Source organism: Indicator indicator, chromosome Z (genome assembly GCF_027791375.1).
Source record: "Indicator indicator isolate 239-I01 chromosome Z, UM_Iind_1.1, whole genome shotgun sequence".
Taxonomy (NCBI): Eukaryota; Metazoa; Chordata; class Aves; order Piciformes; family Indicatoridae; genus Indicator; species Indicator indicator.
The window spans coordinates 19,358,973-19,377,104 of record NC_072053.1 but is presented as its reverse complement, the minus strand read 5'-3'; the positions used below and the strand labels follow the sequence as shown (position 1 = coordinate 19,377,104).

The 18,132-nt window shown below is 36.7% G+C and overlaps 1 protein-coding gene across 1 annotated transcript in view; it reads left to right on the top strand.

The window, feature by feature from the left end:
• ZFR (zinc finger RNA binding protein) overlaps positions 1 to 11,877 on the top strand; it is a 40,316-nt gene extending 28,439 nt beyond the window's left edge. The window contains exons 13-20 of the mRNA XM_054398126.1: positions 41 to 246; positions 474 to 624; positions 1,946 to 2,087; positions 6,865 to 6,962; positions 7,782 to 7,877; positions 10,486 to 10,597; positions 10,705 to 10,802; positions 11,422 to 11,877. Coding sequence (XP_054254101.1) covers positions 41 to 246; positions 474 to 624; positions 1,946 to 2,087; positions 6,865 to 6,962; positions 7,782 to 7,877; positions 10,486 to 10,597; positions 10,705 to 10,802; positions 11,422 to 11,601 — 1,083 coding nt within the window. The 3' untranslated portion in view covers positions 11,602 to 11,877. The remainder of the gene's footprint in view (positions 1 to 40; positions 247 to 473; positions 625 to 1,945; positions 2,088 to 6,864; positions 6,963 to 7,781; positions 7,878 to 10,485; positions 10,598 to 10,704; positions 10,803 to 11,421) is intronic.
• Positions 11,878 to 18,132: the final 6,255 nt, after the last annotated feature.

Here is an 18,132-nt window from a genome sequence, read left to right as displayed (position 1 = left end):
CATGCTAAAATTTTAGAAATACGCTTTTTCAACTGTTTAGCCTCTACGCCGCCCTGACTCTTCTGATGACCGCTATGTCATGACCAAACATGCTGCTATATACCCAACGGAGGAGGAACTTCAAGCAGTCCAAAAAATTGTTTCTATTACGGAGCGTGCTTTGAAACTTGTTTCTGACAACATGACTGATCATGAAAAAAGCAAGAACAAAGAGGGAGATGACAAAAAGGATGGCAGTAAAGACAGGTATTTTTTTTTCTTTACTCTTCAAGAATTCTGTCATTTGTTTCTGAAGTTTCTCCTTATTGTTACCAGTGCTTCCAGCAATTCTCTTTGGGTTGTGATACTGCGTATGTTACTATGCCCTCAAAAGTATGTGGAACACTCCTAATTTAATTCACTTTTTTGTCTTTAGGATCAGTTTTAAGGTTTTCTGTATTAATTTAAATACAACTTGTAACTGTAATTCACAGAGCACTGAAAGGAGTTTTGCGGGTAGGCGTTTTGGCTAAAGGTTTGCTGCTTCGTGGTGACCGAAACGTCAATCTTGTTTTGTTATGTGCTGAGAAGCCTTCAAAAACGTTACTCAGTCGTATTGCTGAAAGTCTTCCCAAACAACTTGCAGTAAGTAGAATTTAGGGTTTTGATTTGAATTTTTGTAAAAACACTGTAAAAATCCATCCTCAAGTCAAACGTATGCAGGGCTTACTGTGCCATTGTTCACAGCACAGTTTCAGTTTCTTTCCATTTTCTGAGTAGCTCTGTCTGAATTCAGGGATCTGTGCCACATGTTTTGCTTCCTGTATATTCTGCCCATACAAGTATATAGGTGTTTCTTCTAGCAGTGCGGTATCAATCATCATTTAATAGATTTCATTTAACTGGGAAATAGAAAAGAACCGAAGAAAGACTATTATCCAGTAAACAGGAGCAGTATGGGTAACTTGTGCAGTGTTTACAGGCATCTTGCTGCCTGAAGGTCAAAGCTCTCCATTAACGTCAGTTGGTTTGTGCTTACATCTTGTTTCCAGGTGTGTGTCAGTGCTTTGTAGTTCTGCAATTAGTTAAGTCTCATTGCGTTGTATTTCCACAGAAAGGAAAGTACAGAGTGAAGTCTTTGCTCTCTGAACAAAGCCTGTCTACCATCATGCTTGTCACAACATTAGTATCCTAGTACTGTTTGCTGAAATGTTCAGCAGAATCAGTGGCATGTAGAATGCTTTAGCAGGATCAGCTTAATTAGAAATAATCTTGAGTTTGCTTTTGCTTGATGTATTGGAACAGAAAATTTAAAAGCTGCCCATCTTGGTCTAGCTTTGTGGAGAAGTAATTAATCTGTTTGGTTTATGAAAGGTGATAGATGTCTAGCACTTCCTTCTGATGAGGATCTTTAGAATTATTAAATCTATTTGCAAAAGGCAATTCAGAGTAACAACCTTATTAGTTACTCTTCCATTTTTTTTCTCTGCCCCTTGTTCTTAGCATATTGTGACAGCCATGTAGAGAATGTGCTTAAGCAGTATCCATCCTCTTAATTGTGAGCTTGAAAAACACTGCTGCACCTTTTTGCTTTTGAAGGGCTCCTATGTTCCAGCGAGAAACACATCCAGCTGACGTGTTAAGTGGCACTGAGACTTTTCTTTATCTCAAACACTCTGAAGGTTCTTGTTACGTAATTTAACTCATATATGAATTTCCTTTCTGAGTAGGTTTTTTTTCTGGCTTGGTGACTATTGTATGTTTCCATGAATGATTTGGAACTGGTATGCAAGTCTACATGTGTCTTCATTGTGCATACTGTGGTCTGTTTGAATACAAAGGTATCTGCTTTATAGAATTATATTGTGTTTCTGTTTGTTCTCATAAAGATTATGTTGAAATCTGTTTTCTTCCCTAACTTGCACTGGCCACATGCTAATAGAAATTTCTGTTTCTTGATATTTAGGTAATAAGTCCTGAGAAATACGATATCAAGTGTGCAGTCCCAGAAGCAGCAATAATTTTAAATTCATGTGTGGAACCCAAAATGCAAGTTACTATCACACTGACATCTCCAGTCATTCGAGAGGAGAATATGAGGGATGGAGGTTGGGAAGTCATTAAAGATGTTACTATTTTCACCCATTTTTTGGTTTTATGTTAATCTATTCTGCTTAAGATGCAATTAAGGTCCTGGAAGGCAACATGCTGGCACATATATTTGATTGAAACCTTGTTTTTCAACAACCAGTCTCAGTAGAGAACAGTTAATTAAAATAAATGCTTGTATAATACATCTCTTCAATTTTTAAAATGTCTAACTTTACATCCAACCTCAGCTTTCTGGAAAAGGTACAAACTTGACTATTTTTTCCTGTTGGCTTTAAAATTATGTGGAAAATTAAGTATTTTATAGCAAGTGGCTATAAACTCACTTTCTAGAGCAGTCTTGCCCTAAGAGAAAGATTTCATGATTTTAGAAAATCAGATGACAGGCTTGGGGGTTTAAACTGGATCAGTATTACCATCACTTACACATTCAAAATAGAAGCACACTTAAAATGCACATTTATAATACTTTTGGTGGTAACAGCCTTCTAACTTTAAAAGACAATGCGATTTTTTCCAGCTCTCTGAGGTTGCTTTTCGGTCTGGAGTGCTTTTTGAGTATATCCAGGCTCCTGATACTATGATCAGTCTTCTATCCAACTGGCAAACCCAGACTAGTACTATAAGAAATGGCTTTGTCGTTGACCTGAAGCAGAAGGTGGAGCTTGTAAATCAATTTACATTTGTGAAGTCCACAGTTTATCCGGTGCCAGCACTGTTGCTTTAGGGTCTGTTCTGTAACACTTTCAAAGCTCCAAAAGCTTTTAAGCCAATAAGCATGATTAATGTCTGCGGTACATTGGTTCTTTTTGTTTGTGGGTCAGAGAAAATTAACTTTTGTTTCCTTTTAATCCTGTGTTTTCATAGTTAAGAGATCATGGTAAACAGGGTTCTGGTGCTTGACAGAGAACCTACAAATAGGAGATCTGCGACTATTTAGGGTGAAAAAAATTGTGTGTACATATACATGTGCTAGTGTATATACTTAAATAAGACACAGAGGGTTTTTTTAATATTATTATATGTCCTCTAAAATACTTGAGGCTTTTGCATTACATTCCTAAATGTCCTGTAGCTGTGATTAAGCATTGTAACCAGACTGTGTTAACAAAGTCATCCTATATAATCAGAAAAAATACAAGATACATTCTCTAATTTGGATGACTTCTTAAGATTGCTTTGTACATGATCTGCACATACTACTCCTAGCTCTAAAAGTTTTGTAAATATACTGTCACACCCAACCAATTTTACTTGGTTTTTTTGACAGACTGAAGTGTAAAATGACTCCTAATTTGTCTGTTCTAAATCCAACTTCACATATTTAAGTTTACTTAGAAGTAAACTTTAAGGAAGTTTATTTATTTAAAAATATTTAAGTTAAACAGTTTTATTGCAGAATCATTAAATGAAGTTAACTTTTTAAATGTGCTTATTTCTTAATGTACTGTGCAAAAGTGCAATATTGATTCCTGCCACAATTTTTGAATTTTAATTAAGTGGTGATGTGGACTAAAAATAATTTTCTAATTACTACCATCAGTCCCTTAATTTATGCCACCTACGGGAAACAAATCTGTATTTTTGTCTGACCCACACTTGAATTAAAATGATCATTGAGATTTTACATACTGCTGAATGCAGTACTGCCTTTAGGCAACCAAATCAAGTCAGATTTCAAGACACTGAGCAGTACAAAATGGACGTGCAGAAAAGTTCACTTTTGAAACTAGAGCAAATAGAAGACTGAATTGCAAATTATTGCAGCAAAGAAGGCCTTATTATGAAGACTGCCGCTTACTTGCTGCAGAGTAACAGTATGTGTTTGTGTTTTTCCTACTGCAGATTCTTGTGCTCTGTGTCTTACAATGGATTAAAGTTTTTCTTTTTTTTTTAGCCTGGCTGGGAAGCTAGTTCAGGTGATAAGGAAGGCTTTACTGGAAGAACCAGTTTGAGTAAAGATGAGACAGACTTGCACGTGAATTAGAGTCATGTTTGATGTGTAATAATTGCATTATGTGATGAAAGGCTAAAAAAAAAAAACCCACAATGAAATAAACTTGTTAACCGCATAGCTACCATTTCTTACAGTAGCGTGCGTTTGACAGATGGCTGAATCTGATGTATTCCAAGTGCTCTAACCCCTGCTGTGGAACCTTTCCTTCAGCAGACAAAGTGTATATAACTTGTGAACACCAATGTGTGCACCTGTGTCTTTTTTTTATCCTTAGCTAATGGTCCAAAGCCTTCTAGCAGAGAGACTTGATTCCTGTTAGGGGTTGCTGCCAAGACATTGGAAGGATTTTTGACCAAGGTTTTCTAAAGCTCAGTGTCACACCTGCCATGCTTTACAAAGGAGGGGGTTTGGATGCATAGTTCTAGCATCTGCTGGTACTTTGTGGTTTTGGTTAGTTTGGTTTTTTTTTTTTCTTTTCGTCTTTGTCTTCCTCTATCCTAGAATTAAGCAGTGTTCACACTAGTCTTGAAATAGTTGACTGGGTAAAAATGTTTTTTGCATAGTAAAAATTAACAAATTTGATACCCCTGTTAATTTTTAACAAAGAGGTAGTGTGGACACAGCATGTCTAATTGAAGATTAACCCCTTATATTTAGGCTACTGTTAAGTTATACAGGATAATAATTCATGCTTGTGTTTTGTAAAATCAGCTTTCATTTTAGCTTAAGGTGGTAGGTTAGGCATCTGAATTTAGTAAATAGTCTAAGGGGTTAATCCTGAAATGTGAAACAGATGCAAAAATCCACAGATGAAATGTTATAAGACTCTCCTTTGTACATTTTATCAGTCTGTGTACTCTACAATTTCTGACTTCTCAGAATCTTAAGTTTCAAGAATATTTATCCAACAACTCTTAGTATCATGCTTTATATTGATGTTTCCAGTACTGACCAAGATTCTCCTCTGTGTGCTTAAATTGTAATTTGCTTTAGAAAAATTACCTTCCAAATTGAATATTTTTAGAGCTAGAAGTAATTGAAGTTTCAAATTATGCAGTGCATTATTGTGATGAAAGTTTTCAGTGTCAGCTATTTGCATATTAGTTTTAGAAGAACGCAAATTGCTGACCAATTAGGCCGCTAGGCTCAACAGCCTATATTGTTGCTTCTCAACCTTACTTTGCCATGTTTTTTCCTGCTGCGGGTTTTCTCTAAATGTATTTTTCTTGTCTTTTATATCCAGGTTGTACTCATCAGTTACCTGGCACTTCTCTTTACGTATAGGTTAGGGTTTAGGTGGGGTTCGTGTTTGGGTTTGTTGGGGTTTTTTTTTTCCTTTTAAAGGAAGTACTGCTTTAAAAGTCTTAGTTTGCTCTGTGAATGCCTCAGTGCAGATTTTCATTCTTCCACTTTAACATATAGCCCACAAGTTTGAATATTAGTGTGAGAAGGATACCTCAGCTTTGTTCTTCCTTTGAAATTCTCCTCTTGCTGCACAATGCAATAGGACTGTCCTATAAAAATCACTCCTGAATGTTCTACTTCAGATTAATTTTAAAGCAAAGCTATACCATTGTGCTCATTCATGGCTTTTTAGCTCTCTGAATAATAAAATATCCCACTGTTTATTTTACATTTGTGTAAAAGATGTGGTTTCGGAGCCCTTTCTGCAGCAACCCTAAAAGCTGCTTGCTGCAGGCATGTTTCAGTAGTCTCTTTTTTTTTTTTATTATTTTATTCTCTGGCATGCCTAACTTTATCTTGCTGGTATATCCAGTTATGCTGCCAGTATACTTTGTAACTAGTCACAACTGCAATTTTCATAATTAGTAACTAAACAAGGAGCTTTTAAAGCTGATCACTGCTGTTACCTGTGCACTAAGTAACCAGAGGTTACTATTTCACATTGTTCATTGGTTCCAGTTTAATTGATTAAATGACTTCTAGAAGGCCTGTGGTCTCTCCGTGGTAACAAAGGAGTCAGCTTGGCAGTTAAATGCATTTCTGAACACTTAACTGTACAAAGCCTACCGTATTTTCCTAATCTTTCTGACATTCAGCTTTTAGGGTTTTTTTAAAACAATTTTTTGCTTTTCTTGCTGAATCTTTCTTGCTGAATCTCAGGCAGAGCAGTCCCTTTGCACATACTTTGTTGCATCCTAAATGATACCGAAGTACATGTATTACAGGCTGAGGAATTTTAGTCAGATGAGTCAGAGAATATATAGAAAGTAATGGAATACTCTAATAATGAAAAACATTTTACATTCCTTTACTCAGATTTTTTTAAAGCAAAATTTTAAGGTTAAGGAATAAGAACAGTGTTATTACTAAACACCTAGTGCTTTTAAGATTTGTTGTTTAGTTTTCTTTAAGTCCCAAGTAATAAGTGACAGGTAAAATTTACAAGAAGCTTGAGTTTGAATGTTTCTACTTGGTTAAAGTGGATTTTTGTGTTCCTTCTGTCTTGTGTTCTCTGTGCTGGTGCACTGTGTCCAACCATCCTTCCTTCAGTATTTAATTTCAGGGAAAGTGTGTTTTTTCCAGTGTTAGCTTAAATAAAGAAGTGCTACGCATTGCGTAATCAGCAATGCACTTGAAAATAACCTCAGAGCTAAAGTATAAAACACTCTTGATCTTCATACTGGGTTGATGCCCTAATCCTGATTGAATGGCTCTTGTTGAACATTTACATTTGTTGTTCAAGGGTTTAAAATTCAAATGGCATGTGTGACATTGAAGCTACTTTAAGGAAGTGTCTTGCTCACCTGGTCAAACACCCATTCCTCACTGCACTTTGCCAATTCAATCCATTTTAGATGTAACCTCGGGTATGGTGAAAGACCCACCGGACGTCTTGGACAGGCAAAAATGCCTTGACGCTCTGGCTGCTCTACGCCACGCTAAGTGGTTCCAGGTTCGGAACATCATTTTACTTTTTTCTTGTAGCCTTATGAGAGATTAGTTGAGTTGCAATATAAATGTATAATTGTGTGGAAACACTCGGCGTTGTTCATGCTAATAATACTTAATATTTTTCTGGTCCCTAAATTTAAATGTAGACGGTTGAATGTGGAGGAACTGCTTTATGCAGTTATGGCTCATTTGACATGATTTTTCTTTTCTGGTTATTGAGAAGGCGATGTTGAAAGCTTGACTCGCTTGGGGTGATCATATGTTGTATATTCGTTATATATTCCATAAGGCTGCAGAGTAACTTTGCTTTAAATAATAGAATGTGTTTAAAGCTTGGTGTTTAGACTTAAGACTTTTTTTCCTATTTCTTTAAGTGCATTAAGTGTAGGGAATGAAAGGTGAGAAGCAACTGTTTGGTTTAGTGACTTTGCATTCTAGCAAAGGCACGATAAAGAAACCAAACAGATTTCCTTGACCTTTCAGTCTCTATACCTATTTCTTAGATCTTCACTTTATCCTTTTTATTTCTAATACAGAAAGACACTGTATTTATTGTTACAAGTGAACATAGGTCAAAGTGTAGAGGGGATCAAGAAATGGTATTCTTGTATAACCTGTGCACTTAGACTTCCATCACCTTAAATTACTAACCCTGTATAAAATACTGCTGTAAATGGCAGCTCATGAAATAAAGTTGTAGAATGATTTGTTTCTATCTTGTATCTGAGCTTCCATTGAACAGTGGTGTTTTAGTCTTTCAGCAAGTCCTACTTGCTGTAGGTGCTGGGATTAATTAATTTGATTTTGTATTGCTCTCAAGGCTAGAGCTAATGGTCTGCAGTCCTGTGTGATTATTATACGTATTCTTCGAGACCTCTGTCAGCGAGTTCCAACTTGGTCTGATTTTCCAAGCTGGGTGAGTAATGTTCTGTTGAATGAGGCTTTTTAACACACATGAAAAAAGTACAGGGAAGTGTTACTACAGTTTTGAATATAGACTTTCTCAAAAAGTGATGTAGAGGTTTGTTTTGGTTTTTTTTTTAATTTGTTTCCCAATCAATAATTTAGATTCGCTCTAAAAATTTAGTTTTCTGCGGTTTTGTCATTTGGAGCTGGATTGTGTTGTTTGTTTTTCCCAAAAAATGTTTTTTTGTGGTTTTTTTTCCCCCAAAAAGGAATTTTCTTCTTCTTTTGTATTCATTGTGGGTAGCATTCTTGTAGCTTTTACCACTTTTTTTTCTCCGATTTCATAGAGAATTATCTGGGTTTTTTTTCTACTCACCTAATTTGAATGGCTTGGAGCTTACTTCAAGTCATTTAAAATGTCATCTGTGCCTAGATAGTTCTCTGATAACAGAAATGCTTCCTGAAAGAATAAATCACAGGAACTCCTGTGATCATTAATATGTCCCGTCTGCAAGAAGAAATACCACAGTACTTCAGTAGAGTCTGTGGATGTGTCACCATTAGCATTTTAATCAGTGTCACTTACATCTCTAGATTATACCAGCTTGCCTCTTGATTCTTGAGGTCGAGTGTTCTTGTAGCATTCCTTTTGCGTTGACTGTGTTAAATGATGCTCTCCAAGAATGCCCTCTTACCACTATGACACTGAGTTGCCAAAGAATAATCCTGTCACGCTTCTAGAAAAGCGTCTTTAGAACTATGCCAACACACAGAAGGCACATAAATAAACAAGAAATGTTGTTTCCTACATTGTGTTTTAAGACAGGTCCAGAAGGGAAGAGAGGTATGAAACAGTGTGTCGTACCTAGCTGCATCTCAGTTCTCTCCAAAAGTGATTCCTGATTTGCTCTTGGTACCTGATGCATTGTCAGTGACATGCCATCAGCATTGAAGTCTTTATAATCTACTGTTCTTTTGTCCCATTGGCAAAATCTTACCGATAAAACCAATGGTGATTTTAAATAAATATAATGTATGCTAGATGAAATTTCATGGATTGAATAGATGTATTTTTGTGGATACAGAACTTCTAGCCTATATGCTAGAAGCCCAGCAAACCAGAGAAGCCAGAGCTTTTCAAAAGGTGTAAGAAGTTGTAAAAATAGAAAGTATTAAGTCTAAATATGGACATTAGTAGAACCTTCTTTATATACCTAAAAATAGACATTAGAAGAATTTTGTGAGGTTCCTACAAGTTAGAAGGAATTACATTCAAAGTAGATTTTATTTCCTTTATTTTGCCATAGTTGAAATCCAGCCATTTGTGTATGTAAACACCAGGGTGTCATAATTCACATCTCCTAAGGATTAAGTTGTACACCTCAGTGTACTCTATGAGGATCCAAGTGTACTAGGGTTGAATAAATGCAAAAATGTGATCTGCTTTTTTTTTTTTGTATTTTACCTCGTACTTGAAAACAACTAAATTACTGTTGTGAAATCCTGAGTGATGCAGTGTGAGCATGGAAATACCACACTCGAGAATTTAAATTTGTTAGTAAAATGGAGCTAAAAAAAGGAATGGTGCACCCTTAGTGAAGGATTGCAATCAACCGTGCCTGTAAATTGTGTGCATCAGAATAGGCATTTGCTCCGGGAAAGTTTATAAAAATAAAAGGCAACATTTGAAGAACTGTTTGGTGGGGAGGACAAAAAAAAAAAAAAACAAATAAACAAACAAAAAAAAAAAAAACTGCCAAACAAATCAGAAAAGAGTTGCTGGAGAATTAATCTTGATGAAGAGGTAGTATGGAAATATATCTATTTAATATTGGGGGAAAAAAAAAACCACAGGGAAAGCTATTTACTTTGGGAAATACCTTGTGTAGGCTTTTATGGAAGAGAATAGTGACTAATAAAAGTAAACAATGGACAAAAAGAAACCAACACTATTTAAAATACAGCTAGTATTGAAACCATTTTAACTAATATCAAATTATGTGTAGGTTTTAGAAAAACTTGTTTAATGCAGAGGGTTTTTTTATGCTTGTATAATATCCAAGTTAGCACTCAACAATATCCAAGAGAAAACTTACTGTGAACTTCAGCGTTGATGAACTAAAGAACTAGTAACCATTACATGTTAAAAGATCATTGAATGTCTATGCTCTAAGTTTCTATAATCTTGTAGGAAAAAAATCTATAGTGTTTTATTAATTTCTTTGGCTATACTGTGTACTGTTTATTAATGTGGCTGACAGATTCAGGTGACCTACTCTTTCAAAAGTACTCCCTCAAAAAGTTTCATACTCTCTCATAAAGTGGCTAGTCAAGTTGTCTGCCTGAATATGTAGACTACCACTGTATAAATGTCTACAAAATGTTTTAGCAACTTGTGATGAGAAGCATATCAGTACTCAATATTAACCTTCCAGCACCATTCTTTTCATTCATCTTTATGAAGTACCTGAGTTTTTTCCATTTTAACTGAAAATGTTTTTTGTGTAATGTTCTTCAAAATTCTACATTCAAAAGTTCTGCTTTGAACAAGAATAGTAGGTTTTTTCCAGTTTTAATCTGTATTCTAAATTGATTGAGTTTTCTTGTTATTGGTCTAGGCTATGGAGTTGCTTGTGGAAAAAGCAATTAGCAGTGCTACTGGACCACAGAGTCCTGGGGATGCGCTGAGAAGAGTTTTTGAGTGTATATCTTCAGGAATCATCCTCAAAGGCAAGTTGCATTTGAGTGTCTGTATACTTATACTTACCTAACGTAAAATCTGTAATCTTGGTTGAAGTAAGGCAGAGATGTGATACTAATTAGCCTAACCATTGTAGGTGGTCCTGGCCTTCTGGACCCTTGTGAAAAAGATCCTTTTGATACACTTGCTGTAATGACAGATCAGCAACGAGAGGATATTACATCAAGTGCACAGGTAAGGAAATGTATGTGTGAAGTAACAACATTTGTTGGCTGGGTTGTGGAGTGAATGAATATGTGACAACAGTGTAGTACATTGTTCATTTTTGCAATAAAATTAACGTTTTCCTGAAAAGTTTCAAGCACTCCCATCTGTGTAATGTATCTGTAAAGATGGTGTTCACTCTGTTGCAGTATGTTATTAGATGTAAAATTACATTGACGTTTAGTCTTTTAAAAATTCATGTAAGTTTAACATTAATCATGTCCACTGAACAGTATTGATGATTCGCACTTGCAGTTTAAGAGACTACTGCCCCCAGCTTCTTTGTTTGAGCCTTTTGCTAGAGATTACTAATGTGTAATTGGACACATGACAAGCCTTGGCTGTTTCAGTGCAAGTCCAGCAGCTAAAACATGCACGTAATTTTTATGCTAAGGTGATGTATTTTGTACAGAGTAGCGAAAGTGACACAGACATTTTATTGCGTTGACTTTGAGTGAGAAAAACAGGGATAATGAGAGCTAAGGATAACATCATCCACCACTAATATTCTTCATTACTTGTTTGACAAAGTACTCAATGTTGATACTTGTTTCTAACAGAAATACCTTCTTTCTTCCCATTTTTCCAGTTTGCACTGAGACTCCTTGCATTCCGTCAAATACACAAAGTTTTGGGAATGGATCCATTACCACAGATGAATCAACGCTTCAACATCCATAATAACCGTAAAAGGAGAAGGGACAGTGATGGGGTTGATGGATTTGAAGCAGAGGGGAAAAAAGACAAAAAAGATTATGATAACTTTTAAAAACGTTTGTCATCAGCGCTAAGATCAAGCGTGATAAGAAGTCCATTTGTTGCCTTGCTTTTGCTTCATTCATAATAATGTCTGTTTAAAACATCCAAAACCATCTCAGGAGTTAATTTGGAAGAGAACAAATTAGCTCTTCTGTGAGATTCTGAATATTTTAACGGATGTATCGTACCAGACAAATTATGGATGGAAAGACTGCAAATGGAAACTCTGTTGTCATAGGAAAAAAAAAATTCCCTCATTTCGTTTTCTTTAAATGTGTTGCTAATTCTAACTTTTCTCCTTTTTTTGGTCTTTTTATTAACAAGTGCGTTGTCTTCTTATCTTAGTTGTATTTAATGCAGCATTTGTGCTTCTCTTGCTATGTGTATTTTGACTTTTGGTTTAGTTCTTTTGTTTGCTGTTGACACTAGTTGTATGAGTTACTTTGTGTTAGATAGTATAAACTGTTCTCTTCCCAATTAATATTTTAAACTCTTTTTGTAAAGTGAGACTGCAGGATTGGTTTTTTTTTTTCTAAATGTGAAGGGGTTACCACACAATTATCCTGCAATCGAAGCGCTCAGAACTAAATGTTTTAGCCAACCTTGTGGCATTTGTCTCTTTAGTGTGATATAACGGTGTAATTAAGACAAATTGTGTTAATCTAATCAAGTTTGCTGTTAGTTGTGCATTAGCAATATAAAAGCTAATATATACAATATGGTCTTGCAACAGTTATAAAGCAGCTGAAAATTGATCAAAGTTTTGCATGATGTTTCTGTTATTAATAGAAGGGCTTATAAAACTACCACTTTAGGTTATTAAATGCATAGGTCTTTGTTTGATTGATTTTGTGACATAGCAAGGCCAAAAAATAACTTTCTGAATTTCTTTTCTCAGCATACAAAGAAAAGTGGGCATTTCCCTTTTAGATGAAGTTAGTCATTCTTCTTAGTCAACTTTGTCGATAGGGTATTAATGCCTCTCAGCCCTTAAAATAAATGTTTGTCATATCAGTGCCTGTGAGGTTATTCTTTATAACTATTCCTATATAAATTTTCTGTGATTCTTGTTTTTCAATAATTCAAATTTTAAAAGTGAAGTATTACTGAAAAAAGTGGAGGTTATCAAGGAAAAAAACCCAGAAAATTATTTGATGTGGCCATAGTGTATGCTTATGTCTTTTTCAAAAAGCTAAATATAGCAGTGGTGTAAGTAAAGTTACATCATACTTTTGATGTATGCTCTGGTACACAGATGTTGATTTGTTGTCACAGCACTGCAGTGGAATACACAAATAAAACCTAAAATTTATTCAATGACTAAAAATCATTATACACCAGAAACGGAAGTTTCACTCATTGTGTTCACTGTATATTATGCTTTGTTGCAAACCCATAAAACACAGATTAGGATAGACTAACATTCCAGTAAGTATTTTATCAGTGACTGTAGAAGGGTTCACACATTACAAAGATAATTTGTTATTTCTATCTATTAAAAAAAATCTTGTTTCTTTTTGAGGTCAAATTTATCTTTGACCTTCTTAGTAAGTAGCTCTTGGAGTAAGGGGATATTTCTGTTTGCAATGCCTACTGCTAACAGCGTGGGCCTACAGAATAAAAAATACAATTATTTTAGTAAAATAGAGGGGATCTGGAGACCTAATGAAAAAATTGTGTTCTTTAAGCATCAGAGCACAATTTTTAAGGTACTCATTATTAGTGATTAACAAATGAAAGGTATCTTTCTCATTATAGGAAATATTTCATAGGAATTTCAGCATCAAAAATACAGGAATCATAAATGCTTTGAAGTTGCTTAAAAAAAAATTACGCTAGGTTCTGTTGTCCAGCGTTCATGCACAGCTCCAAGTATATGCTTGCTCTTGCTGTTTTTTAGAGAGGATATCTTGCTGCCATGGTGTCTAGATAGCCATTGCTATTTATTCTGAAAGCCACATGTGGTTAGTTAACTCCATACCAAAGTTTCTTTCCTCATAAAGCAAACTTGTCTGTTAAGGCACGTGAGCCTAGAATTTAGGATTAAAAAGGTCAAAGATGTATTTTGGATTTCCTGTGGTTTTGTTGTTCTGGCTCTTAACTCTTCAGTAGTTTCTGGATCTTTTGACATACTGTATGAAGTGATTCCACATTAAATATGAAGCTGTGACCATGATTTTTGCTCTGTGTGGTGGAAAGTGAATTTGTAGTTTCTCATTTCCCTGCCTGTTTCAATGGGGTATTGGAGGTAACTTCTGACTTCTTAATATAAGAGGACTGGGAAAATAAGGTTTTAAAAAGTATAGAACTAGATGTGACACTGATCATGTATGAAGGCAAAACCAAGACGCAGGTAAGCAATTTATGACCAAGCAGTCATTGTCACAGCCTGTGTTTTGGTAATGCTAGCAGTTTAGTAATAAGCAGTGGTTTGCATTTTTTTTTAATTCAGCAGTGCTCTGTTAAATTTCAAAAACCCAGACACCATAGTTGTTGTACACAAAAGAGTGATGTACACAGTAAGAATTTTCCCCTCAGTGCTTACCTTAGAGGAACAGTTGATGAAAACATGAGCTGTTCTGTTTTCAAGCTTTTGCAAAGTTTGACTTGGCCTGGCTTGTGAGTGTGTCCTGTCTGCAAATAGTGCAGCTCCACAAGCATTGCTGCACAGAGGCTTTGCTAGAAATGAAAATCTTTTGGACACAGTCCATCAGCTTCTTGCCCTTTTATGAAATTCTAGATGAACTATTAATCTTCTAGAGCTATCGAATGTGACTGGTTCATTTGCTGCTGCTATTTTTAGTCCCATTTCACTACTCAGAAGTGGTTTAATAGTACTTAAAACCCAGCAAATTTTTGAGAGTTGGAATAAACTTTAAATATTCTTACAGTTATTACAAACAATAACATCATTGTTGCAGGTTGAATATCTGCTGATCATTATTCTGGAGTATCCATATGCCAAATTAATTTCTTTATTAGCAACTAAGACTTGTTTAGACTACCCAAATGGATTTTAATAGCCTAAGATTAAATACAGAGGGAGGGGAATGTAGTAGGCACAATTTGTAATCTGTCCATTCTCCCTTTTGTGTTGTATGTCTATGAAGTACAGTGATAGATTTTTTTTCCCCCCTTCAAATTCCATTTTCCTTCTGTTCTTGGGGTTGTTTTTTTTTTCTCACAACTATGTAAGCCTAAGAGTTTACTGTCCAGAAAGGCTAGCAAATTACATTTTTCCTGAGAGATTCTTTTATAAGTCTTCTCAAGTTTTTTTTCCTTCAGCATGGTATTTCTCAGCCTTTTTAAAATTAAACAGATACCTGTTCTTTTGGGGAGAAAAATACCAAACCAAACAAACATGGATTGTAATCTACAGAGTTATCACAGTGGTTTGGATTTACATCTAAATAATTTAAGGCTTCATTCTGTAAATATTTATTAACTTGTTTTCTCCCTTTTTGTTATATTTTCCTCATTCAGATTATGAAAATGTGCCTATATACTGCAAACAGAAGTTTGCTGTTGGTTGTTGTTCACCTTTCTCATGTTTTACAGTTTTCATTTTGAGAAATGTTTCCTAATAATACTTGGCAAGTGTAATGTTCATAACAGGATACAGGTCATCGTCTTTCATGGGGACATGATTGGCAGCCATTGCTGGAGGTTTTTGTCTTGCATAGTGCACACTCTCCCACTTAAAGTAGCCATAATATATCTGCATTAGCAAAGGTCATCATTATGAGCTGTCCTCTTTAATGTGCGTGTTTTCTTAAACTCTTTGGCCATTAACATTTATTCCAGTGACTCATTTGTTTCAAGGTGTTTTAAAGCCTACCAGCTTTTAGAAGTTCAGCCTATCTTAAGTACTTTCACATACATTCTATATCAGTCCTATTCAGGCTGATATCATAAATCCAAAGAAACATAGAACAGAAACAAGAGATCTCTGGGTTTTTGAAGTTTCCTGTATTTAAAAATTTAAGACTGCTCAATGTAAATCGGTAGCAAAAGAAAGCTAGGGAAAATGTGGAACTGCTGCTGAATGAGATGGGTACCCTGGGGACAGAGAATAGAGAGAAGGTAGAGTTGCCAAATGCCTTCTTTTCTTGAATTTTTACTGCTGAGAGCAGCCATCAGGAATCCCAGTTCCTGGAGGTAAGGAAGTCTGTGGGAAATGAAAAACTTCCTTGGTCAAGGAGGATTGGGTTAGAGATCATCTAGGTAAGGTGGACATCCACAAATCCATGGGCCTCAATGGGTTACACCCACAAGATCTGAGGGAGCTGGCTAATGTTCTTGCTGAGCTACTCTCCATCAGCTTAGAAAGGTCATGGAGAACAGGGGAGGTACCTGAGGACTGGACAAATGGCACTGTCCCTGCAGTCTTGAAAATGGGCAGGAGGAGAACCCAGGAAGTAACAGGCCAGGCAGCCTCACCTCTCCTCAGGGAAAGCATGGAACTCATTCTGGAGGGAATGCATGCATGCATGAGAAAGAAGTGCAGATACTTGAAAGAGCTGGAGCAGTGTGATCAAGAGTGTTGCCAATATTGTGTAAAACTACAGAAGGGTGGAATAATCACGAAGGAATTGTGATACTGGCAACAGAGTGTGCTTGTTACAGTAAAATATCTGTGATAATTAAATGACATCCCAATCTCTCCTGATAACTTCAGTAACTTTTTAGTGTGTTTTTTCAGTGCAGAGGGAATAGAATAGCATAGGACTGTTTCAGTTGGAGAGGACATGGAATGACCTGCAGCTCATCCAATTGCCTGACAAATTCAGGGCTAACCAAAAGTTAAAGCATGTAATTAAGGGCATTGTCCAAATGCATCTCAAAACACTTGACAGACTTGGGGCATCAGCCACCTCTGAGAAGTCTGTTCCAGAGTTTTACCACCTTCTCATTAAATAATTTTTTCCTAATGTCCAGCATAAACCTCCCCTGGTCCAACTTCAAACAATTCCCCCCCCCCGCCTCTTGTCACTGGATCTAAGGGAGAAAAAATGAGCCCATCGCTTCGTGTCCTCTCCTCAGGAAGCAACCCACCACCTGTAGAGAACAAGGAGGTTGCCCTTCAGACTTCTCTCTCAGCTAGACAAACGAAGAGTCTATTCCTTAGCTGTTCCTTGTAAGACAAAGCCCAGTCACCAGCTTTGTTTCCCTCTTCTGCACACGTTCAAAGACCTTCATGTCCTTAGATTGTGGGGCCCCAAAATGCACACAGTGGTCAAGGTGAGGCTGCACCTGCATAATACAGTGGGATAATCCCATGTTTTGGGCAGTTGTTTGTGCTGTGTTGATACACCCCAGGAAGCACTTTTTCCTTTTGGCTGCCCTAGCATACTGGCTGTTTTACCAGCAGAATTTTTTTCTGCAGTGCTGCTCTCCAGCCACTCCTCTCCCAGTTTATACTTGTGCCAGCATTACCCCATCCCAGGTGCAGAATCCAGCATTTGTTCTTAATTTTCATCTCATCAATCACTGCCCATGCTCCAATCTATCTAGATCCTTCTGCAAGGCCTCCTCCTCAGAGTAAACAGCACTTGGTAGATTAGATCATCATCAAACTTGCTAATGGTACATTCATCTGCTGCATCAAGACAGTTAACTATATTAAACAGAAAAATGTGTGTCTGATTTTCCCCTCATTTCTCTTATGAAGCAACCAGCTTTTTGTGGCCATAAGTATCAAGAATGTCACCCCAAAACATTTTAATTCCCAGATGTGTTGCCTCTTTTTTCAAGTTCATTGCAATTTTGGTGGCCTTTTACAGAACCAAGGGCACATGTATTTTTGCAGGAAAATCATAGAATGCATCAGGTTGGAAGGCACCCTCAAAGGTTATCTTGTCCAACTGCCCTGCAGTGAGCAGGGACATCTCCAACTAGATAGGTTCCTTAGAGCCCCTTGAGGTTTGACCTTGAATGTCTGCAGGGTGGGGCCTCTACTACATCTCTGGGCATCCTGTTCCAGTATTTCACTATCTTCAGTGTGAAGAACTTCACAGAATCACAGAATGTTAGGGTTTGGAAGGGACCTCAAGAGACCATCCAGTCCAACCTGGATCACCTATACCAGATCACACAGGAATGCACCCAGGTGGGTCTTGAACATCTCCAGAGACTTAGGCTCCACACCCCCACTGGGCAGCCAGTTCCAGAGTTCCATCACCCTTCATCCTTATATCCAATCTAAATCTACCCTAGTCCAGTTTAAAACCATTGTCCTTCATCCTGTCACTCTAAGCCCTTCTAAACAGTCCTTCCCCAGCTTTCCTGTAAATACAGAACTATAGCTCTAATGTCTCCCTGGTGCCTTCTCATCTCCAGGCTGAACAGGCCAAATTTGTTCAGCCTGTCCTCACAGAAGTGCTTCAGCCCTCTCATCATCTTGGTGGCCCTCCTCTGGACCTTTCCAGCAGGTTCATGTCTGTAATGTGGTGGGTTGAAAATTCACCCCCAACATTAACTTTGCCAGACCAGCTCAGCTGGAATCAAATGAAAGCTGTATTCACAAGCCAAACTACAATCT